General features: G+C 48.2%; 1 protein-coding gene across 2 annotated transcripts in view; it reads right to left on the reverse strand.

Moving 5' to 3' along the window:
- Positions 1 to 25,764, reverse strand: part of CLIC6 (chloride intracellular channel 6) — a 78,499-nt gene that overhangs the window by 20,308 nt on the left and 32,427 nt on the right. For both annotated transcript variants that reach the window (XM_075334996.1, XM_075334995.1), the window contains exon 2: positions 8,850 to 8,959. In XM_075334996.1, coding sequence (XP_075191111.1) covers positions 8,850 to 8,905 — 56 coding nt within the window. In that variant the 5' untranslated portion in view covers positions 8,906 to 8,959. The remainder of the gene's footprint in view (positions 1 to 8,849; positions 8,960 to 25,764) is intronic.

Raw genomic sequence — 25,764 nt, forward strand, 5'->3', positions numbered from 1 at the left:
TAAAAAAATATCAATCTGAAAATTGTGACGTGCATTTGTATTCATCACCCCCGAGTCAATACTTTTCAGGACCACCTTTTGCTGCAGTTACTGCTGCAAGTCTTTTGGTGTCGGTCTCTCCAGGGTTGCACACCTAGAGGTGACATTTTTCTTCTTTGCACACTCGCTCTCGCTCAGTGAGGTTGGATAGAGACGTCTGTAATCAGCAATTTTCACGTCTTGTCACAGATTCTCAATGGGATTTCAGTCTGGACTGTGACTGGGCCGGTCACACACATGAATATGCTTTCATCTAAATCCTTCATCGTTGCTCTGGCAGGATGTTTAGGGTCGTTGTCCTGCTGGAAAGTCTTGTGCAGCCTCTAACAGGGTTTGCTCCAGGATTGTCCTGTATGTACTTCCGGCCATCTTCCTATCACCTCTGGCCAGTTACTGTGCCCCTGCTGTAGAAAAGCTTCCCCACAGCAGGATGCTGCCTCCACCATGTGTGACAGTGGGGATGATGTTTTCAGGGTGATGTGCAGGGTTAGTTTTCTGCAATACATGACATTTTGCATTTAATTTGAAAAGCTAATATTTGTTCTTCTCTAACCAGAGCATCTTCTTCTACATGCTCTTTATGTCTCCTACATGACTATTCTTATGGAATTATGGAACATCTCATGGTGTCTTGTTTTCAAAATTGTCTTTCTTCTTGCCACTCTTGCATAAAAGAACAGATTTGTGGAGGACTAGTCCTGTCGACAGATTCTCCCCCCTGGTCTGTGATCTCTGCAGTTCCTCCAGTGACCATGGGCCTCTTGGCTACTTCTCTTACTACTACTGACTACTCTCCTTCTTGGGATGTCAGTGTAGGTGGGCGGCCATGGCTTGGTAGGTTTGCATTTGTGCAATACTGTTATTTTTTGATGATGGATTGAACAGAGCTCCATGAGATGTTCAGAGCTTGGGCTATTTTTTATAATCTAACCCTGCTTTACTCTTCTCCACTTTATCCCTGACCTGTCCGGTGTGTTCCTTGGTTTTCATGATGCTGTTTCATCCCTATTGTTCTCACACAAACCTCTGAGGCCTTGACAGAACAGCTGTATTATACTGGGAATACATTACACACAGGTGGACTCCATTTACTAATTAGGAGACTTCTGAAGGCACTTGGTCATTCAGAATTGTATTTAGTGATTCTGACTAGAGGGGTTGAATACAAATGCAAGTCACAATTTTGAGATTTATATTTTAAAATATTTAGAAAATAATTTTCTTTACACTACACAAAAGCGTGTCACTTAGCGACGGTAGATCACATAAAATTGCTGCAGATTAATTTAATTTTGTGGGTGTAACGTGAAAATGAAGTGGAAAAGTTCACGTGGTATGAATATTTTTTCAAAGTACTGTACGTATATAACCTTCTGGAACTCGTAGACTATTTTGCATCTAGATTTTGGAACCAAAATTTCCAAAACGAGATAATGTTGCCTTATCTTTTATGTTTTAGATGGGTTTTCAGCACTTCATTTGCTAAGAAGGTATGACATAAAATTGCACCAAAATTAAGGTATAAAACTAGGCTTCAAAATCATCCAATCGATAAGTGCGAAAGTTAAAGGGGTGTTACACGCAGTGATATCGCTGGTGAAAGCACCCGCCCCTGTCGTTTGTGCGTCACGGGCAAATCGCTGCCCGTGGCACACAAAATCGTTAGGAGCCGTCACACGGACTTACCTGCCTAGCGATGTCGCTGTGGCCGGCGAACCGCCTCCTTTCTAAGGGGGCGGTCCGTGCGGTGTCACAGCGGCGTCACTAAGCGGCCGCCCAATAGAAGTGGACGGGCGGAGATGAGCGGCTGTAACATCCCGCCCACCTCCTTCCTTCCTCATTGCCGGCGGCCACAGGTAAGCTGTGTTCGTCGCTCCCGAGGTGTCACACGTAGCGATGTGTGCTTCCTCGGGAACGACGAACAACCTGCGTCCTGCAACAATCAACGATTTTTTGAAAATGAACGACGTGTCAACGATCAACGATAAGGTGAGTATTTTTGATCGTTAACGGACGTCCGTTGGTGTCACACGCAACGACGTCGCTAACGATGCCGGATGTGCGTCACAGAATCCGTGACCCCGGCGATATATCGTTAGATACGTCGTTGTGTGTAACGGGGCCTTTAGACATAGTAGGTAAAGATGAGACAAATTTAGTCACTGTGATGTGTTTAGTGCAGTTTAATCTGTCGTCTAAGGGGTACTCTGCACGTTGCGACATCGCTACTGCGATATCGTCAGGGTGAAATCGAAAGTGACGCACATCCGGCGCCGGTAACGACGTTGCAACGTGTAAAGCCTAGATGCGCCGATAAACGATCGCAAAAGTGTCGTAAATCGGTGATCTGTGTAGTAGTTATTTTCATAATGTCGCACCAATAGGAGATACGATGCTGTTCCTCATTCCTGCGGCAACACACATCGCTGTGTATGAAGCCGCAGGAGCGAGGAACTTCTCCTTACCTGCCTCCACCGGCTATGCGGAAGGAAGGAGGTGAGCGGGATGTTTACGTCCCGCTCATCTCCGCCCCTCCGGTTCTATTGGCCGCCTGCCGTGTGACGTCGCTGTGACACCGCACGACCCGCCTCCTTAGGAAGGAGGCGGTTTGCTGGCCAGAGCGACGTCGCAGGGCAGGTAAGTGCGTGTGAAGCTGCCGTAGCGATAATGTTCGCTACGGCAGCTATCGCAAGATATCGCATGTGCGACGGGGGCGGGGACTTTCTTGCTCGGCATCGATAGCATCGGCTAGCGATGTCGCAACGTGCAAAGTACCCCTAAGATCCCACAGTGTGAATAATGGACAGGACTGGTAAATCTGCCCCATTGATTCCTGCAAATGTAACAATTGTGTCAAATATGACAATGCAAAACTTGTGCCCGTGCATCTTTTATGCATTATTAGGCTCCTTAGGCTAACTTTTTACCACCTATTGGTTGGCTTATTTGGAGCCACTTTTTGCATTTGAATTCATCACTACGGGGAGATGCTTGTAGATATTGTTTTATCATTGATTTGAAAATGTATCACAAGACCGTGCGGGTATCAGTGAGATTCCTACCAAAAGCCATTGGGTGATGGGGCCATATGTTATACATTGGGGGCGAGGGGCCAGATGTTATACATTGGGGGCGAGGGGCCAGATGTTATACATTGGGGGCGAGGAGCCAGATGTTATACATTGGGGGTGATGGGGCCAGATGTTATACATTGGGGGTGATGGGGCCAGATGTTATACATTGGGGGCGAGGGGCCAGATGTTATAGATTGGGGGCGAGGGGCCATATCTTATACATTGGGGGTGATGGGGCCATATCTTATACATTGGGGGTGATGGGGCCAGATGTTATACATTGGGGGCGAGGGGCCAGATGTTATACATTGGGGGCGAGGGGCCAGATGTTATACATTGGGGGCGAGGGGCCAGATGTTATACATTGGGGGCGAGGGGCCAGATGTTATACATTGGGGGCGAGGGGCCAGATGTTATACATTGGGGGTGAGGGGCCAGATGTTATACATTGGGGGCGAGGGGCCAGATGTTATACATTGGGGACGAGGGGCCAGATGTTATACATTGGGGGCGAGGGGCCAGATGTTATACATTGGGGGCAAGGGGCCAGATGTTATACATTGGGGCGAGGGGCCAGATGTTATACATTGGGGGCGAGGGGCCAGATGTTATACATTGGGGGCGAGGGGCCAGATGTTATACACTGGGGGTGAGGGGCCAGATGTTATACACTGGGGGCGAGGGGCAGATGTTATACATTGGGGGTGATGGGGCCAGATGTTATACATTGGGGGTGAGGGGCCAGATGTTATACATTGGGGGCGATGGGGCCAGATGTTATACATTGGGGGCGAGGGGCCAGATGTTATACATTGGGGCGAGGGGCTAGATGTTATACATTGAGGACGAGGGGCCAGATGTTATACATTGGGGGTGATGGGGCCAGATGTTATACATTGGGGGCGAGGGGCCAGATGTTATACATTGGGGGCGAGGGGCGAGATGTTATACATTGGGGGCGAGGGGCCAGATGTTATACATTGGGGGCGAGGGGCCAGATGTTATACATTGGGGGCGAGGGGCCAGATGTTATACATTGGGGGTGATGGGGCCAGATGTTATAAATTGGGGGCGAGGGGCCAGATGTTATACATTGGGGGCGAGGGGCCAGATGTTATACATTGGGGGTGATGGGGCCAGATGTTATACATTGGGGCGAGGGGCCAGATGTTATACACTGGGGGTGATGGGGCCGGATGTTATACATTGAGGGTGATGGGGCCATATCTTATACATTGGGGGTGATGGGGCCAGATGTTATACATTGGGGGCGAGGGGCCAGATGTTATACATTGAGGGTGAGGGGCCAGATGTTATACATTGAGGGTGATGGGGCCAGATGTTGTACATTGGGGGTGATGGGGCCAGATGTTATACATTGGGGCGAGGGGCTAGATGTTATACATTGAGGGCGAGGGGCCAGATGTTATACATTGGGGGTGATGGGGCCGGATGTTATACACTGGGGCTGATGGGGCTGGATGTTATACATTGGGGGTGATGAGGCCAGATGTTATATATTGGGGGTGATGGGGCCGGATGTTATACATTGGGGGTGATGGGGCCAGATGTTATACATTGAGGGTGATGGGGCCAGATGTTATACATTGGGGCGAGGGGCCAGATGTTATACATTGGGGGCGAGGGACCATATGTTATACATTGGGTTCGAGGGGCCAGATGTTATACATTGAGGGCGAGGGGCCAGATGTTATACATTGAGGGTGAGGGGCCAGATGTTATACATTGGGGGTGATGGGGCCAGATGTTATACATTGGGGGTGATGGGGCCAGATGTTATACATTGGGGGTGATGGGGCCAGATGTTATACATTGGGGGTGATGGGGCCAGATGTTATACATTGGGGGTGATGGGGCCAGATGTTATACATTGGGGGTGATGGGGCCAGATGTTATACATTGGGGGTGATGGGGCCGGATGTTATACATTGGGGCGAGGGGCTAGATGTTAAACATTGAGGGCGAGGGGCCAGATGTTATACATTGGGGGTGATGGGGCCAGATGTTATACATTGGGGGTGATGGGGCCAGATGTTATACATTGGGGGTGATGGGGCCAGATGTTATACATTGAGGGCGAGGGGCCAGATGTTATACATTGAGGGTGAGGGGCCAGATGTTATACATTGGGGGTGATGGGGCCAGATGTTATACATTGGGGGTGATGGGGCCAGATGTTATACATTGGGGGTGATGGGGCCAGATGTTAAACATTGAGGGCGAGGGGCCAGATGTTATACATTGAGGGCGAGGGGCCAGATGTTATACATTGAGGGTGAGGGGCCAGATGTTATACATCGGGGGTGATGGGGCCAGATGTTATACATTGGGGGTGATGGGGCCAGATGTTATACATTGGGGCGAGGGGCCAGATGTTATACATTGGGGGCGAGGGGCCAGATGTTATACATTGGGGCGAGGGGCCAGATGTTATACATTGGGGGCGAGGGGCCAGATGTTATACATTGGGGCGAGGGGCCAGATGTTATACATTGGGGGCGAGGGGCCAGATGTTATACATTGGGGGTGATGGGGCCAGATGTTATACATTGGGGGCGAGGGGCCAGATGTTATACATTGGGGCGAGGGGCCAGATGTTATACATTGGGGGTGATGGGGCCATATCTTATACATTGGGGGTGATGGGGCCAGATGTTATACATTGGGGGCGAGGGGCCAGATGTTATACATTGGGGGTGATGGGGCCAGATGTTATACATTGAGGGTGATGGGGCCAGATGTTATACATTGGGGGTGATGGGGCCAGATGTTATACATTGGGGCGAGGGGCCAGATGTTATACATTGGGGCGAGGGGCCAGATGTTATACATTGGGGGTGATGGGGCCGGATGTTATACATTGAGGGTGATGGGGCCAGATGTTATACATTGGGGGTGATGGGGCCGGATGTTATACATTGAGGGTGATGGGGCCATATCTTATACATTGGGGGTGATGGGGCCAGATGTTATACATTGAGGGTGATGGGGCCAGATGTTATACATTGAGGGTGATGGGGCCAGATGTTATACATTGGGGGTGATGGGGCCAGATGTTATACATTGAGGGTGATGGGGCCAGATGTTATACATTGGGGGTGATGGGGCCAGATGTTATACACTGGGGCGAGGGGCCAGATGTTATACACTGGGGCGAGGGGCCAGATGTTATACATTGGGGGTGATGGGGCCGGATGTTATACATTGAGGGTGATGGGGCCATATCTTATACATTGGGGGTGATGGGGCCAGATGTTATACATTGGGGGTGATGGGTCCAGATGTTATACATTGGGGGCGAGGGACCATATGTTATACATTGGGTTCGAGGGGCCAGATGTTATACATTGGGGCGAGGGGCCAGATGTTATACATTGAGGGCGAGGGGCCAGATGTTATACATTGGGGCGAGGGGCCAGATGTTATACATTGGGGGCGAGGGACCATATGTTATACATTGGGTTCGAGGGGCCAGATGTTATACATTGGGGCGAGGGGCCAGATGTTATACATTGAGGGCGAGGGGCCAGATGTTATACATTGGGGGTGAGGGGCCAGATGTTATACATTGGGGCGAGGGGCCAGATGTTATACATTGGGGGTGAGGGGCCAGATGTTATACATTGGGGGTGATGGGGCCAGATGTTATACATTGGGGCGAGGGGCCAGATGTTATACATTGAGGGCGAGGGACCATATGTTATACATTGGGTTCGAGGGGCCAGATGTTATACATTGGGGCGAGGGGCCAGATGTTATACATTGGGGTGAGGGGCCAGATGTTATACATTGGGGGTGATGGGGCCAGATGTTATACATTGAGGGTGAGGGGCCAGATGTTATACATTGGGGGTGATGGGGCCAGATGTTATACATTGGGGGTGATGGGGCCAGATGTTATACATTGAGGGTGATGGGGCCAGATGTTATACATTGGGGTGAGGGGCCAGATGTTATACATTGGGGGCGAGGGACCATATGTTATACATTGGGTTTGAGGGGCCAGATGTTATACATTGGGGCGAGGGGCCAGATGTTATACATTGAGGGCGAGGGGCCAGATGTTATACATTGAGGGTGAGGGGCCAGATGTTATACATTGGGGGTGATGGGGCCAGATGTTATACATTGGGGGTGATGGGGCCAGATGTTATACATTGGGGGCGAGGGGCCAGATGTTATACATTGGGGCGAGGGGCCAGATGTTATACATTGGGGGTGATGGGGCCATATCTTATACATTGGGGGTGATGGGGCCAGATGTTATACATTGGGGGCGATGGGGCCAGATGTTATACATTGGGGGTGATGGGGCCAGATGTTATACATTGGGGGTGATGGGGCCAGATGTTATACATTGAGGGTGATGGGGCCAGATGTTATACATTGGGGGTGATGGGGCCAGATGTTATATATTGGGGGTGATGGGGCCAGATGTTATACATTGGGGGTGATGGGGCCAGATGTTATACATTGGGGGTGATGGGGCCAGATGTTATACATTGGGGGTGATGGGGCTCGATGTTATACACCGTGGGCGAGGGGCCAGATATTAAAACAAGGGGTGAGGGACCCGATGTTATACACTAGAGTGATAGGACCTGATGTTATACACTGGGGACAATGGGGCCGGATGTTATACACTGAGGCAATGGGGCCCGATGTTATACACTGAGGCAATGGGGCCGGATGTTATACACTGAGGCAATGGGGCCCGATGTTATACACTGAGGCAATGGGGCCCGATGTTATACACCGGGGGTAAGGGACCAGATGTTATACACTGGATGCAATAGGACTGGATGTTATACACCGTGGGCGAGGGGCCAGATATTATAAACTAGGGGTGAGGGACCCGATGTTATACACTAGAGTGATAGGACCTGATGTTATACACAAGGGACAATGGGGTCGGATGTTATACACTGGGGGCTATGGACCAGATGTTATATACTGGGTGCAATGGGACTTAATGAAGAACCTAAATCCAGTGATTATGGTCTGTCCTAATACTTTTCTCCACACAGAGTTCCAATTTCAATAGGTTGCAATTTATCTGCTTTAGGCCTCTTTCACACATCCTTGTCTCCGGTACGTGTTTGGTCCTTTTCCTCACGTACCGGAGACACGGGCACATGTAGACCCATTCAAATCAATGGGTTTGCGCTCACATGCGTGTTCTGCCATGGACCGTGTGTACGTGTGGAGCATACGTGTGTCCATGTGCTCCATACGTCAACATGTCCGTTTTTCTCCGGCATCACGGGTGTCACACGGAACGCAAACGGACCACACAGAGGTGTTCCGTGTGACACACGCTGGAGAAAACACACGTGTTTGAGAAAATAAAAAAAACAAACTTTACTCACCTTCTCCAGCCCTCCAGTCTCTGCCGCTGCTATCACTTGCTTCCTACCGCCGCTCATTATGCTCATTGCATATTCACTTCACTGCAGCCGGAAGCAGCAGCAGCGGGAGTCGGCAGGACCAGAGATCGAAGATCAGCACCACAGACAGCGACGCCAGGGACAGGTGAGCAGAAAGTTCCTGTTCTCCGTGTGTTTTCACAGATAACACATGGAGAACACACGTAGGCCATAAACACGGCTCACGGAGGGCAAAACGCACCTCTGACTCGTCCGTGAAAAACGTGCGTGGTTTTTCACGAACGTGTGCAAGAGGCCTTACAATGACAGATCAGAACTGTGAAGTTACCTTTTCAGATCCACCGTGGTGACGCTGAATATGACGCCTTTTAGCCAGAGAATCATAAATAAACGCTGAGAAAATGGACAGTTTCCGATAGTTTCTCCGTCACTTCCAGCCTGAAAACAAACCCAGAATTAAAAGAGTGCTCTCAAGTTATTAAATTGCTTTACATACATAAATAAATAAGTTTGCCTTTTATATCTGCTGTCATTCTCCTGTAATAAGAACTTTTATCTTACAGAGTGTACAGCTGTTAACATGGAGCTTGACCATCAGATCCTTGTTGAGTGTGTGCAGTAGTTACATTGATTTCTAAATAGCTGTAATCTGCTCATCTCCCTCCCCTCCCTTTCAGCTTCAGTTAGAAGTCTTGCAAAATCACCAGCCCCCACCATCACCAGATTCCAGAAAAACATCTCCTAATCACAACTCTCACTTTCCGGAGCTGTGTGCTTTTTAAAATGCCTTGTTATATCTACATGTAAATACAGTGATAAAAGTGTAGATGCAGAACTAACCACTGTGTGTTATAGCAAAGCTTGTGCTGGGGTTTATAGTTCTACTAATACTGCAGCTCTGCTGCTCACCAGAACTGTCACTCAAGAAGAAAAGCCCGCCCCCCTGAAACCAGGAAGTAAGGAAACTGCAGAGCTCGGAGCTGCTCAAGAGACAGCTTGAGAATACCCTTTAAAAATATGAAGTCACGAGGTAATCTAATCTAGCAAAATTTAGGCTAAATGTTGCTTCTATTATCATATTCATTCATCTGTCCTGTAAACGCTACACCTTTTTCAGGGCAAGGCTGCCACTAGGGGGAGCAAATTGTAGAAGAATTTATGTAGGACCATTAGAAGAAAAAAAAAAAACTATGAATAATGTGAGACTTTTCCAACCCAAATAAATGGAGCATATAAAATGTTATATCTTGAGCAAGTTGCTTGATTTGGTGACAAACACCCAATGATCTGTGCATGAAGAATACTTTTTATGTCTCATTTTACGTGCTACTTTTTGTTGACATGATTCATAACTATTAAGTATGAAAAGTTTTCCAATGTATTCTCTCCATTTCTCCAAAGTCACTAATGGTTTTGTTGGGATCTGTATAAATGTATGTTCAGTTTGACTCCCCCTAGTGGCAGCTTTTTAAATAGTATTTATTGAAGAGGATAGTCTACTCATTACAACCCCTGTCCTTATTTCCTATAAGGGCACATGAAGACTATAGACTCCCCCAAAGCAGAGAGACAATGTAATAATCTGTACAGTGTAGAAGAATGCAGAACTGGGAAGGCAAAATGGCAATAAAGGGGTTGTTTGGCATTTAAAAATAATAATAATAACAAAATGCATTTGTGGCACCCCAGTGGTCCGGTTGCCACAGTAACATTGCCCTCCCCACAGGGGGTGATGCTATGCCTGGAAGCAAGAAGGGGGGGTCTCCCATGCTAGGTGACCAGCACTCAACACTACTACTCCAGACCAGAAGGGGGAGCTCGAGACGCCGGTTTGAGGGGAGCTTCCCTATGCATTCTGGCCTGGCAGTGGAGTTAGGAACACACAGACACAGGAAAGTGAAACTAAACTAGACAGAACAGTGGAGACAGTCTCTGAGAAGGAAGCTGTAACTAAGCTGTATCAGGATCGAGCGCAGATCACAGGGCACCGGAGCCCTAGGCCACGTGGGTACTAAAGTCCCACCAGCAGAATCCGGAAGGCAGAAGATTGCAAGTCTCCTGACCCACCAAGTGCCTGGGGCACAGCAGCATAGTAGAGGCAGGAGCCATGATCAAAGAGCAGCACCAGTAAAGGACACGCGCTGCCTGCCATACGGGTGAGAATCATTACCAATGTGAGATGAAAGGATCACAGTTTAGCTCCAAGCCACTGGGACCTGCACACTACAGCGCTAGAAGGAAGGCCTCCAACCCACTTGGCTAGGTGGATCCCCTCAATTGCTTCCAGGCTGACCGGACCTTTGTTACCTACTGGACCAGTCTCCCAGGCTTGTACACTCTACCATCAAGTAAGAGGTAAAGAAAACTACAGCCCTTGTGTTGTCCAGTTATTATAGGTGGCCTCAGTCCTGCACCCCAACGTTGAGTCCCTCTATCCAGTGTCAAGACTACTACTCCCAACATCCCTGGGGCCCAGCTCTACCTGTGGAGAGCTACACCATCCAAGCTGCGCCACCATCTGCCCCAGCGGTTCACATCCTGCAGCGTCGGCTGTCACTGGCCGAGTACCACAGGTGGCATCACGAATAACTCCCATCAGCCCCATCATTTCCCATTTAACAACACCGCCGGCATCCCAGAAGCAGGACTGCGGCCCGATAACGAGTGCCCCACATCCCTGGTGGGTGCATCACATTAACACTCCCCGACAGTCACACAGAGTTTTGCCCAACCTTTGCCGACTGTCATGATGGCGTCGGGCTCTGTTCATATTGCAGATTTGACACGTCACCCGATGGTTTCTCTGGTGTCTGGCATCAACACAGACATACTCGGACGTTGACCTGCTGTGTGCTGATTCATAGGCAGGCTAGCAAGAGATGATCTCTGCTGGTCTGCTTTTTAGCTACTTTGACCACTTGTGGTGGGGAAACCAATCACATCTGCTCCCCTCCTATTTATGCTGGATGAAATCTTCTACCCATGCCAGCTATAGTTTATTCTGTTTTGGTCTGTGAGCTTTGGTATCCCAGACCTTCTGGTGAAAGTGTTCATTTTTACTCACAGCGGTTGTGGAGTTTAAAACAAATAAATATTTTAATCCTCCATATACCCCTTTTCTTAGCTTAAAAATGAAAGTACTTGAAAAAAAAAAAAAAAAAGGAGAAATAAATATATTTGGTATCACCCTGACCATAAAATTCCAGTCTGTCCACGTATAAAAATAATTAATTATACGGTGAATGTCATTAAAAATTATTCAAAATGCCAGAATTACTATTTTTTTTAAGATGCCTGCACCTACCGAAAAAAAAATCAACTAAAACCAAAATTAAATTTTGTAAGCATCCCAAAATAATAGCAATAAAAACTACAGCTCTCCATGCAAAAAAAACCCCAAGACCTCATACCGCGCCGTAAACAGAAAAATAACAGTTACAGATTCAGAAAAAGGCGACGCAAAAAGGTTTTTTTACAGACTCATGAACGGTTTTTTTAGCTACTGAAAAAAAAACTACACAAGTTTGGTATCGCCGTGATTGTCCTGACCTGGAGAATCATGATACCAGGTCATTCTCAATCAACCCAAAAGACTCATAAATATCAAAGCTTAATATTTTTGGAAGTTGGAGTGGGTTTTTTTAGATTTGGCTATCTTAGGAGGATATCTGTTTGTGCAGGTAACTATTACTGTGCAGAATTATTAGGCAATTTAATAAAATCCAAATATATTCCCATCTCACTTGTTTATTTTCACCAGGTAAACCAATATAACTGCACAAAATTTAGAAATAAACATTTCTGACATGCAAAAACAAAACCCCAAAAATTAGTGACCAATATAGCCTCCTTTCTTTCTGATGACACTCAGCAGCCGGCCATCCATAGATTCTGTCAGTTGCTTGATCTGTTTACGATGAACATTGCGTGCAGCAGCCACCACAGTCTCCCAGACACTGCTCCGAGAGGTGTACTGTTTTCCCTCCCTGTAGATCTTACATTTTATGAGGGACCACAGGTTCTCTATGGGGTTCAGATCAGGTGAACAAGGGGGCCATTTAATTATTTTTTCATCTTTTAGACCTTTACTGGCCAGCCACGCTGTGGAGTAGTTGGATGCATGTGATGGAGCATTGTCCTGCATGAAAATCATGTTTTTCTTGAATGATACCGACGTCTTCCTGTACCACTGCTTGAAGAAGTTGTTTTCCAGAAACTGGCAGTAGGTCTGGGAGTTGTGCTTCACTCCATCATCAACCCGAAAAGGTCCCACAAGTTCATCTGTGATGATCCCAGCCCATACCAGTGCCCACCTCAACCTTGCTGGCGTCTGAGTCGGAGTGGAGCTCTCTGCCCTTTACTGATCCAGCCTCTGGCTCACCCATCTGGCCCATCAAGAGTCACTCTCATTTCATCAGTCCATAAAACCTTTGAAAAATCAGTCTTAAGATATTTCTTCGCCCAGTCTTGACGTTTTATCTTATGTTTCTTGTTCAGATGTGGTGGTTTTTCAACCTTCCTTACCTTGGCCATGTTCCTGAGTATGGCACACCTTGTGCTTTTTGATACTCCAGTAACGTTGCAGCTCTGAAATATGGCCAAACTGGTGGCAAATGGCATCTTGGCAGCTTCACGCTTCATTTTCCCCAATTCATTGGCAGTTATTTTGCGCCTTTTTTGCCCAACACGCTTCTTGCGACCCTGTTGCCTATTTGCCATGAAACGCTTGATTGTTCGGTGATCACGCTTCAAAGGTTTGGCAATTTCAAGACTGCTGCATCGCTCTGCAAGATATCTCTTTGGACTTTTCAGAACCCGTCAAATCTCTTTTCTGACCCATTTTGCCAAAGGAAAAGAAGTTGCCTAATAATTAAGCACCCCTTATATAGGGTGTTGATGTCATTACACTGCACCCCTCCTCATTACATAGATGCACATCACCTGATTTACTTAATTGGTAGTTGGCTCTCAAGCCTATACAGCTTGGAGTAAGACAACATGTATAACAAGCATCATGTGATCAAAATACTCATTTGCCTAATAATTCTACACACAGTGTATTATGGATCCTGATATGGCCGTGTACATATTACAGATCCTGATATGGCAGATGTGGAGCCCCGCAGGTGCCGTTGCTGTGTCGGTGCATTACCTTCAGGGACTCCACGTGGATGGAACAGTCTGGTCACAGGTAGGGAACCTTCTTTTAGGATTTTCGTGACGCCACTCTCGGTATTGCGGTCAGTGGGGACCGCCACTGCAGATTAAGGGGTGCCTGAGGCTGATGGTGGGTGCAGTCAGTTGTAGTGGCCTCCCGAGAGTGAGGCAAGCCCCAGGGGCCTGTGTAGGTGTGTGGAACCACAAGTCGCAGAATGACTCAGGCAGAGTCCAAACAGTCTTTTAGGGATTTTACTCACGTTAGGTGGCAGAGTGAGTAACTCGGGCGCAGCTGGGATGAACCAGGCTGGAACCAGGTATCCTGCCAGCTGGCTGATGAGGGTGACTACCAACTCGCCTTCCTTAGCCCTTTGTGTTTGTGGTGACCCCGACTTGCAGTCCCTACGGGGGTCACCCAGGGAAGTTGCTGCTGCCTGTTCTCCCCTCGTTTCGGCCCGTTTGCTTATAGCCTGGACCAGGTCACTCTGGCTGCTTGCCTCCTGTGAGCTATGGGCCCTCTCTTCGCTACGTGGCTGCGGACTCTGTAGTGGTGAGGTGTGGGTCTGAAGTGCCCCCTCAGGCAGGTTTGGCAGAAGAAAGGTGAAGCTATCTCTGCACTGGGACCTGTTACCCCCGCGGGCCTGGTACCAACCTGGCAGTCCCCTTACTCTGCCACTCCGTTGCTCTCTCTAGCCTTGGGTGGATTTTGGTTGGCACTACCAGGTGACCGATCTCCCCCATCGGTAGTCACTGCGCGGACTCTGTTAGACTGCAACAGCTCCAGGGTCTGCTTCCACTCTCCCTGAGCTGCGCACTAAACCGGCTCACTCGTGGGTCCTGCACGTCTGCTCTCCTAACACTAACTTCCTCCTCCCTTGACACTGCTTCACCGACTCGCTCCTCACTCCTCCACTTCCTTCCCCTATATCACTCCTCTCTCCTTCCTTCCCCACTGTGCCTGCCTACGCCACCTAGCAACCAGGCTCTCTACCACACCCCTTGAGTGGACATGGAGGCCACGCCCCCCTTCTGGAAGCTCTCAGGAGTCCTCCCAAAGGTACATGTGTGAGACCTGATTACTATGCGCCTGTGTAGTCACACCTCGGTCAGCCTTCTGGATTACCTGTATTGTACTGCTCCCAGCATGGGTGCAGTACTCAGTGGTCCCTGACCAGGTCAGGGGCGCCACACAAGTACATATTACGGATCCTGATATTCCCACGTACGTACTGTATATTACGGATCCTTATTTGGCAGAGTATATATTATGGATCCTGATATGGCCGCGTAAATATTACAGATCCTGATATGGCCGTGTACGTATTATGGATTCTGATATAGCTGCGTACATGTTGCGGATCCTGATATGGCCGCATACACGAGGCCGGCACCTTTCTGCACCTCTCTCATCACCAGAGAACACGGACTAATATTCTGACACGTCTCAGCACCGTGTGACCCTGTAACTGCGGCTCCACAGATGTAATTCTCACTTTTCATGCAATGTGACAAGTTAACGTTCCTGGATGGGATCCACAACAAACACCGGCCCGGCCCTAGCGGCAAGGAACGAGTGACCTTGCTGTAAGGAGCCGGGGATACATTTATCAGGGCTGTACAGCACAATTTACAGCTCGGAGGACAAGATCCTGGGAACAGCACGTTTTCCTCATTTGTGGCCCATTGTCCTGGCAACAGTAAATTTCACTAACGCACAAGGGTGAGGATTTCTCGGTAATTTTCCACACGGCCGGTACTTAGTTACTATAGAGAAGAGAACTAGACGATCTCTTTATAACAGGTAGACGACAAGGGATTAAAAACAGATACGTTTCCCATATTCTGTCCACCCGAGGGGAGGGTGTAGGGGGCGCAGAGGCCTCGGGGCCTTGATGTCTGAGACCCAGAGGTTGGTGAGAGGTGCGCCTGAAGTTACTAGGAGGTGCAGAGGCCTTGGGGCCTTTGTGTCTTAGACCCAGAGGTTTGTTAGAGTTGTGGCCCATGTTACTAGGGGGTGCAGAGGCCTCGGGGCCTTGGTGTCTGAGACCCAGAGGTTGGTGAGAGGTGCGCCTGAAGTTACTAGGGGGCACAGAGGCCTTGGTGCCTTGGTGTCTGAGACCTAGAGGTTGATGAGAGGTGCGCCTGAAGTTACTAGGAGGCGCAGAGGCCTCGGGGCCTTGGTGTCTTAGACCCAGAGGTTGGTTAGAGTTGTGGCCCATGTTACTAGCGGGTGCAGAGGCCTCGGGGCCTTGGTGTATGAGACCCAGAGGTTGGTGAGTGGTGTGACCCCTGTTACTAGGGGGCGCAGAAACCTCCGGGCCTGAGTATCTGAGACCCAGAGGTTGGTGAAAGATATGCCCCCTGTTACTAGGGTTGCAGAGACATCGAGGCCAGGGTATCTGAGACCCAGAGGTTGGTGAGAAGTGCTCCCCATGTTACTAGGGGGCGCAGAGACCTCGGGGCCTGGATATCTGAGACTCAGAGGTTGGTGAGAGATGTGCCCCATGTTACTAAGGGGCGCAGAGACCTCAGGGCCTGGATATCTGAGACCCAGGGGTTGGTGAGAGATGTGCCCCATGTTACTAGGGGGCGCAGAGACCTCGGGGCCTGGATATCTGAGACTCAGAGGTTGGTGAGAGATGTGCCCCATGTTACTAGGGGGCGCAGAGACTTCAGGGGCTGGATATCTGAGACTCAGGGGTTGGTGAGAGGTGCACCGCATGTTACTATGGGGCGCAGAGGCCTTGGGGCCTTGGTGTTTGAGACCCAGAGGTTGGTTAGAGGTGCGCCACATGTTACTAGGGGGCGCAGAGGCCTTGGGGCCTTGGTGTCTGAGACTCAGATGTTGGTTAGAGGTGCGCCCTATGTTACTAAGGGGTGCAGAAGCCTCGGGGCCTTGGAGTCTGAGACCCAGAGATTGGTTAGAGGTACGCCCCATGTTACTAGGGGGCACAGAAGCCTCGGGGCATTGGTGTTTCAGACCCAGAGGTTGGTGACCAGTGCTCCTGTTCCCCATGTTACTAGGAGGTGCAGACACCTTGGGGCCTTGGTGTCTGAGACCTAGAGGTTGGTTACAGGTGCGCCACATGTTACTAGGGGGCGAAAAGATCTCAGGGTCTTGGTGTCTGAGACCCAAAGGTTCGTTAGAGGTGCACCACTATACTGCGCACCAACGGGAATACACATGACCCCGGTAATAGTTCTGTCGGTGGAGGCAGGAGCAGATATGTCATTGGTGCAACCAATTGGTGCCCATTTCTACCTCCAAGTCAGGTGAAGTTGTAGATTTTGCTGAACTCTTGGGCTGCAAAGGACCCATATATTGTTCTTACACAGGGACCCTTTTTTGTGTGTCTAGCCAGTGGGTGAGGGTCCACACACCGTCTTACCTCCCCCCGACTCACACCGTCAGACCTCCCCTTCAGTGGGAATCGTGGATCTGTTCCCGACTTCTAACATCTTCTAAGGCTATGTTTGAACATACAACCCCTGGCAAAAATTATAGACTCACTTGGCTCTGAGGATGTTCATTCAGTTGTTTACTTTTGTTTAAAAAAAAGCAGATCACAGACATGGCACAAAACTAAAGTCACTTCAAATGGCAACTTTCTGGCTTTAAGAAACACTAAAAAAAATCCTGAAAACATAATGTGCTGCCAGTAATGGTTACTGTTCAAGACCAAACAGGGGGAAACATTATGGAATCATGAAAAACCAAAACAAAAAAACACTCCAATACATCATTAGTATTTTGTTGCACCACCTCTGGCTTTTATAACAGCTTGCAGTCTCTGAGGCATGGACTTAATGAGAGACAAACAGTTCTCTTCATCAATCTGGCTCCAACATTCTCTGATTGCTGTTGCCAGATCAGCTTTGCAGGTTGGAGCCTTGTCATGGACCATTTTCTTCAACTTCCACCAAAGATTTTCAATTGGATTGAGATCTGGACTATTTGCAGGCCATGTCATTGACCTTATGTGTCTTCTTTCAAGAAATGTTTTCAGTTTTTGCTGTATGGCAGGATGCATTATCATCTTGATAAATGATTTCATCATCCCCAAACATCCTTTCAATTGATGGGATAAGAAAAGTGTCCAAAATTTCAATGTAAACTCGGGCATTTATTGAAGATGTAATGACAGCCATCTCCCCAGTGCCTTTACCTGACATGCATTCCCATATCATCAATGTCTCTGGAAATTTACATGTTCTCTTCAGGCAGTCATCTTTATATTGTTTAGCTTTTCTGTATGTAAATTTCATTTCCTTTAGGCGGTTTCTTACAGTTCGGTCACAGACATTGACTCCAGTTTTCTCCCATTTGTTACTCATTTATTTTGTTGTGCATTTCCTGTTTTGGAGACATATTGCTTTAAGATTCCTGTCTTGAAGCTTTGATGTCTTCCTTGGTCTACCAGTATGTTTGCCTTTAACAACCTTCCCATGTTGTTTGTATTTGGTCCAGATTTTAGACACAGCTGACTGTGAACAACCAACATCTTTTACAACATTGCGTGATAATTTCCTCTCTTTTAAGAGTCTGATACTTTTCTTTTGTTTCAATTGACATCTCTCGTTTTAGAGCCATGATTTATGTCAGTCCAATTGGTGGAACAGCTCTCCAAGGTGTGATCACTCCTTTTTAGATGCACACTAACGAGCAGATCTTATTTGATGCAGGTGTTAGTTTTGGAAATGAAAATTTATAGGGTTATTCCATTATCTTTACCTCAGAATTGAGTGATTCCATAATTTTTCCCCTTGTTTGGTCTTGAAAAGTAACCGTTACTGGCAGCACGTTATGTTTTCATGATTTTTTTAGTGTTTCTTAAAGCCAGAAAGTTGCTATTTGAAATGACTTTAGTTTTATGCCGTCTGTGATCTGCTTATTTAAACAAAAGTAAACAACTGAATGAACATCCTCAGAGCCGGGTGAGTCCATCATTTTTGCCAGGGGTTGTAGTTTTCAGGAGTGGATCATTGCCAAATTTCTCTTCAAAAAATGCTTCAAAAACTCTTGGAAATCTCTTCCAATTTATTTCTAAAGGAAATCCCCTTTCCCTCTTTTCAGGGTTTGTTTGTTTTTTTTAAAACTCCTCAAAAATCTCAGTGTGATTAAGTGTTAAGGCTGTGTTCATACTGTGCACAACAGGGGTCTTTTTTGGGTGGGATCTGCCTGAAAAAAAGAGGTCATGTACACATAGCCTTCAAGAGAAGTTTCCAAAACAAAGCACAAACCATGACATACCAAAAAGGAGACAAGAAAACGCAGGAGAAAAAAAGCGATAAAAATGCAAATTACCTAATTTAGCTGCAGAAAATCTCACCAAATACTCATCGTGGGAACTTGGCTCAAAAATTAGTTAGTAGGCGCTGAGCTGCAGTACCCAGGAACGACCACTACACGGTGTGCAGAGCTGATTGGTGGGGGCGCTTGGTGCTGGACTCCTAATAATCTGATATTAATGAGCTATCCTAACAAGATGCAATCAATATCAAACTCCTGACCAAACTCAGCTGAAATCACTGCCGGCCCTGATGAATCAGAGCATGTACCTATTACATGTTAGTATTCCACCATCTAGTGGTCAGAACTAGTATTACAAGACTTAACATTTCCCATATATTTATATGTACAGAATATAGGAAATTTTTATTTCAGATTTATTTCCTGTACAATATACAGAATAGAATCTGATGAACTTTTATTTAAAAAAATTAATAACAGGATGGAGCAACAAAGAAATGTATGAGAGACCCCGGATTCAGAAATCGATCTTTCATATTCTCGTCCCGTGTGCAGGTGTGATGTCACCGAGCAAAGGAAGTATTTAATACAAAAAGTATAAGTCCTATGTTTCTGTGCCTATGAAAAAATTAAACCTTTCACTGCATATATATATATATATATATATATATATATATATATATATATTGCACCTCTAAAAGCCAAAAAGCCAAGACAACTTTCGTACATATGGTGAAATCATAAAAAATATCACCTAAAGCCTGCTTTACACGTTGCAATTCGCATACGATATCGTATGCGATGTGCAATACCCCCATCGTATGTGTGGCACGTTCAATTTGTTGAACGTGCCGCATAAACGATTAACCCCCGTCACACGTACTTACCCGTCCATACGACCTCGATGTGGGCGGCGAACGTCCACTTCCTGGAGTGGGAGGGACGTTTGGCGTCACATCGACGTCACACGGCAGCCGGCCAATAGAAGCGGAGGGGCGGAGCTGAGCGGGACGTAAACATCCCGCCCACCTCCTTCCTTCTGTATTGCCGGCCAGGAGCCGCAGGACGCAGGTAAGATCTGTTCATCGTTCCCGGGGTGTCACACACAGCGATGTGTGCTGCCCCGGGTACGATGAACAATCTGATGTGCAATTTTAGAGAAAGGTACGATGTGTATACAATGAACGTTTTACCGTTCAATCGCACGTAGCTGTCACACACTGCAATGTACCTTACAATGCCGGATGAGCGTCACTTACGACGTGACCCCGCCGACACATTGTAAGATACATTGCAGCGTGTAAAGCGGCCTTAAGATACTAAAGTGCCACAACCACATATTTTTCTCAGAGTAGCCACCAGGACAGAATTGTACGTTTATCCTGCACCCCGAGTGCCAGTGTCATTATCACATACCTGAAAATGTTGCTGTTATTACCCTGTAGCCCCCAGTATGTATCAGTGTTATTGACATTGTCCTGCACCCCAAGAATCAGTGTCATTACCCCAAGTGTCAGTGTGTCAGATCCAATATATCCTTATATTCAGAGAGGCACATCATCCTACGTTGTATATTATATGGGGTTCTGCCTTGCATTTCTTATATGAATGAATTCACTGCACTCGTTATTGAACGTGAAATAATTTTTAATGAAACGTGGAAAAGCAAAAAATCCAACAACGACGTTTCGACCCACCGGGTCTTTATCAAGTCGCTGTCTGATGGGTGACTGTAGGGTGAGGAATATAGTGCACTGAATCACTAAGACAAATGAAAAAGGTGCCTTAGAGATAAGTTGTGCAAGCGCAGCCGCGCCGTTGTTGGCGAATGCTAGTGTATTGCATTTCTTACACACTTGTTAGTTAAGAGTTTTTGCTTTAGACATCATATGTCACATCCTACTGATCTGGATTCCTACGAGTCTCTAGACCAGGCTGAGGCCCAGATTATAGAGCGGCCTCCCTGGATACGGGTTCTGAGGCCTCTACCCCTGGTACTGAGGGTTGGCCGTCTAGCCTCCTTGGATATGCGTTCTGAGGCCTCTACTCCTGGTAATGAGGGCTAGCCATCCAGCCTCCCTGGATACGGGTCCTGAGGCCTCTACCACCAGCAATGAGGGCTGGCCGACCTCCCTCCCTGGATACGGGTTCAAAGGCATCTACCCCCGGCAATGAGGGCTGGCCGGCCTCCCTCCCTGGATACGGGTTCAAAGGCATCTACCGCAAGCAATGAGGGCCGGCCGTACAGCCTCCCTGGATACGGGTTCTGAGGCCTCTACCCCCAGCAATGAGGGCCGGCCATCCAGCCTCCCTGGATACGGGTTCTGAGGCCTCTACCCCCCGCAATGAGGGCTGGCCATCCAGCCTCCCTGGATACGGGTTCTGAGGCCTCTACCCCCCGCAATGAGGGCTGGCCATCCAGCCTCCCTGGATACGGGTTCTGAGGCCTCTACCCCCCGCAATGAGGGCTGGCCATCCAGCCTCCCTGGATACGGGTTCTGAGGCCAATACCCCCGGCATTGAGGGCTGGTCGTACAGCCTCCCTGGATACGGGTCCTGAGGCCTCTAGCCCTGGTAATGATGGCTGGCCATCCAGGCTCTCTGGATACGGGTCCTGAGGCCTCTAACCCCGGCAATGAGGGCTGGCTGTCCAGAATCCCTCCCTAGAAAGAAAGACATCTACATATTGAAGCAAGTCCAGAGAAGAGCAACCAAGATGGTAGAAGGTCTCCAAACTATGTCATATGAAGACTGGCTAAAAGAAATAGGAATGTTTAGTAAGATGTCTTTCTCTTACCTCATGTACAGGGCATTGCAGCTTAGGTATCTATGGTTATGACCACAAGCAACTTACTAACTAAAATAGATTCCTAAGCTGTAATGCCCTGCACATGAGGTAAGTGACAGAGCTTATCAGGAGAACTATACTACATTTCTAATTGGAGAAAAAACAAAAAAGCCAGCACTAAATGTGCACTACAGCACGAAAATTTCAACTGTACTTATTATAAATATGAGATTTTTGGCAAAACATTGCAATTTCTTGAGCCACCCCGCCACTCCACAGGTGAGTGCTGCTAAGAGCAGTTCTGCTCTTTCATATGTGAGGCCGTTTGGCACATTTTATAAAAATATTTTAGCGTAGGACTGCCCCAAATGAGATTTGCCGTGACGTGTTCCTCGTCCCTGCGGCAGCACACATCGCTGTGTGTGACACCGCAGAAGCGACGAACATCTCCTTACCTGCCTCCGCTGGCAATGAGGAACGAAGGAGGTGGGCGGGATGTTACGTCCCGCTCATCTCCGCCCCTCCGCTTCTATTGGATGCCTGCCGTGTGACATCGCTGTGACGCCGCACGAACCACCCCCTTAGAAATGAGGCGGTTCGCAGGCCAGAGCGACGTTGCAGGGCAGGCAAGTCCATGTGACGGGGGTAAGCGAGGTTGTGCGCCACGGGCAGCGATTTGCCCATGTCGCACAACCGACGGGGGCGGGTATGATCGCTTGCGATCTTGCTAGCGAGATCGCAGCGTGTAAAGCCCGCTTAAGGCCGGGGTCACATGAGCGGGAGAGGAGGAGGATCAATTATATAAATGGCACTTGGATCAAACTCTGCTCAGAGTGTCCGCTTAGGGTACTTTCTCACTAAATGACGTACCAGCGATTCCGTCCACAATATGACCTGGTCAGGATTGCTGGTGCATCGCTACATGGTCGCTGGTGAGCTGTCAATCAGGCAGATCTCACCAGCGACCAGTCACCAGCCACCAGCCAGCAGCGACTCGTGGAAACGATGCTACGCTTGGTAACCAAGGTAAATAACTAAGCAAAATACTTTGCTTGGTTACCCAATATTTACACTGATTACCAGCGCACACTGCTTAGTGCTGGCTCCCTGCACTCGTAGCCAGGGTACACATCGGGTTACTAAAGCAAAGCTCTTCGCTTAGTTACCCGATGTGTACTCTGGCTACGTGTGCAGGAAGCCAGTACTGGCAGTCTGAGAGTGGTGTACGCTAGTAACCAAGGTAAATATCGGTAACCAAGTAAAGCGCTTCGCTTTGTTAACCAATGTGTACCTTGGTTACCAGCATCCACAGAAGCCGGCTCCCTGCTCATTCAGATCGTTGCCCTCTCGCTGTCAAACACAGCGATGTGTGCTTCACAGCGGGAGAGCAACGAGCAAAAAATGAACCAGAGCTGTGTGTAACGATCAGCGATTTCACATCAGGGGCCAGATCACTGCTCAGTGTCACACACAGCGAGATCGCTAATGAGGTCACTGGTGCGTCACAAAAACCGTGACTCAACAGCGATCTCGCTAGCGATGTCTCTGTGTGAGAAGTACCCCTTATGCGGGCGTCACATGGTACAATATATCGGGCGATACGTCATCGGGGTCACGTCGTAAGTGACGCACATCCGGCATCGTCTGATATATCGTAGCGTGTGACAGCTGTGAACGAGCAGAAATACTCACCTTCTCGTTCATCGTTGACACGTCGCTCACTTTTAAAAAATCGTCCTTCAGGTTGTTCATCGTTCCCGTGGCAGCACACATCGCTTCGTGTGACACCCCGGGAATGACCAACACAGCTTACCTGCGTCCCGCTGGCAATGCGGAAGGAAGGAGGTGGGCGGGATGTTTACGTCCCGCTCATCTCCGCCCCTCCGCTTCTATTGGCCGGCTGCTGTGTGACGTCGCTGTGACGCCAAACGTCCCTCCTCCTTCAGGAAGAGGATGTTCGCTGTCCACAGCGACGTTGCCCGGGAGGTAAGTACGTGTGACGGGGAGTTAACGACTTTGTACGACACGGGCAGCGATTTGCCCGTGACACACAAACGACGGGGACGGGTACGATCGCTCGTGCAATTGCACAATAGATCGTACCGTGTGAAGCCCGCATTAGTGTGATCGAATCTTCTCACATGTGAGAATCAGGAGAAGATGGAGGACGAAATGTCTCCATCTTCTCCATTCTGTCATGTGAGTGCAGTCCGATGATTGTCAGGCACCCATAGACTTAAATGGGTGTGCGCCATCCAGCTGGGCATGAGAAAAAAACTGCTCTGCTCCATACTATACCATTGGAGCATGTCCTATCTGATCAAACATCGGCCCTCACCCTATATACACGCTCACGTGAGGTCTGATAATGGAGGGGATAACACAGAACTGCTGTAGAACGGCTAGGTGAGACAATTCAGGTCGTGTGCACAGGGGTCACCAGGCCGCAGCGCAGCCGCTCGGTAACCTATTGCCTCCCAATCGCCGCTCCACTGCAGGGATGCTTTCGCCACAGTCCATTCTTTCTCTGAGTCAATAAAGCAGACACCGGGATATTTCGACCGACCGGAATAAACCTCTCTTCTGGGGACGCAGTTCCACAGTCCTCTTAAGAGCAGGACCCCGAGTGTCCGGGATCAAACGGTTGGCCCTTAGGATCTTTAATCAGTTCAATAGTATGGCCTCTTCTCTCTATCTCATACTGGTAACTCTCCTACCCTCCTTCTATATCCTGTCCTATTTATACACTATCCTCCTCCTTTCTCTTAACCCTTTTCTTGCCTACCCAGGTACCAGGGTAGACGTCCCTAAACCACACTGCCACCTGTTGGCCATTTATAAAATACGCATTACATTTTATTACATCTGGTAAAACCTTCTGTGTGCCGGCTACTTCTGCAGGGGGTGGCTCAGCCTTGACCCCCCTACACTGCCACTTGAATGTAGCGGAGTTCATTAGTGGGTTAATGATCTACACCGCGGCGAGGCAGAGATTAGCCTCCGGCAGCGACGCCTTCAGTAGATTAGTGTCACAAGCGGAATAACTCCGACATAGTCTGTGGGTCCTTTATGTCAGGTTCCGTCTTGGGCCTCAAAAAATATTCACAACTATTCATAATCTTTACTTAATAACCCGTGGGGAATCCGGCCAAACGGTCACTATAGATACGAAAGCCCTATATCCCCTGTAAGAGGCATTATAGGCATACAGGGGGCTTTGTTCTCCGGCCCACAACCGAGGGGAACAGATTATACAGCGGCATTAGGATAATCGCATTGTTTTACGCTCTTACATTTTTGCTCAGACTATATCACTTTCATTCAGTCGCGGACTCCTGTATGCGGAGTAACGGAGCGAGTACACATCATGGCGGGAGCAGAGCGCGGGTATATAATATGGGGCAAATAATGAGGGGATATATACACTGACATTAATCACTATCAGAGAAGAGGCGGGAGGAAAACCTCTGTACATATTATATCTAGCTTTTCTTCAGGATCAGTAATGTAATGTATGTACACAGTGTCTGCACCAGCAGAATAGTGAGTGCAGCTCTGGAGTATAATACAGGAGGTAACTCAGGATCAGTAATGTAATGTATGTACACCGTGACTGCACCAGCAGAATAGTGAGTGCAGCTCTGGAGTATAATACAGGATGTAACTCAGGATCAGTACAGGATAAGTAATGTAATGTATGTACACAGTGACTGCACCAGCAGAATAGTGAGTGCAGCTCTGGAGTATAATACAGGATGTAACTCAGGATCAGTAATGTAATGTATGTACACAGTGACTGCACCAGCAGAATAGTGAGTGCAGCTCTGGGGTATAATACAGGATGTAACTCAGGATCAGTAATGTAATGTATGTACACAGTGACTGCACCAGCAGAATAGTGAGTGCAGCTCTGGAGTATAATACAGGATGTAACTCAGGATCATGTGAGTGCAGCTGTGATGTAAACAGAATGTAGGTATAATAGTATAATGAATGTCAAGATAAAGAAAAAAGTGGCCATATGATTTGATGTCTCTGCTGGGTCTT

Source organism: Anomaloglossus baeobatrachus, chromosome 2, assembly GCF_048569485.1.
Source record: "Anomaloglossus baeobatrachus isolate aAnoBae1 chromosome 2, aAnoBae1.hap1, whole genome shotgun sequence".
Classification (NCBI taxonomy): domain Eukaryota; kingdom Metazoa; phylum Chordata; class Amphibia; order Anura; family Aromobatidae; genus Anomaloglossus; species Anomaloglossus baeobatrachus.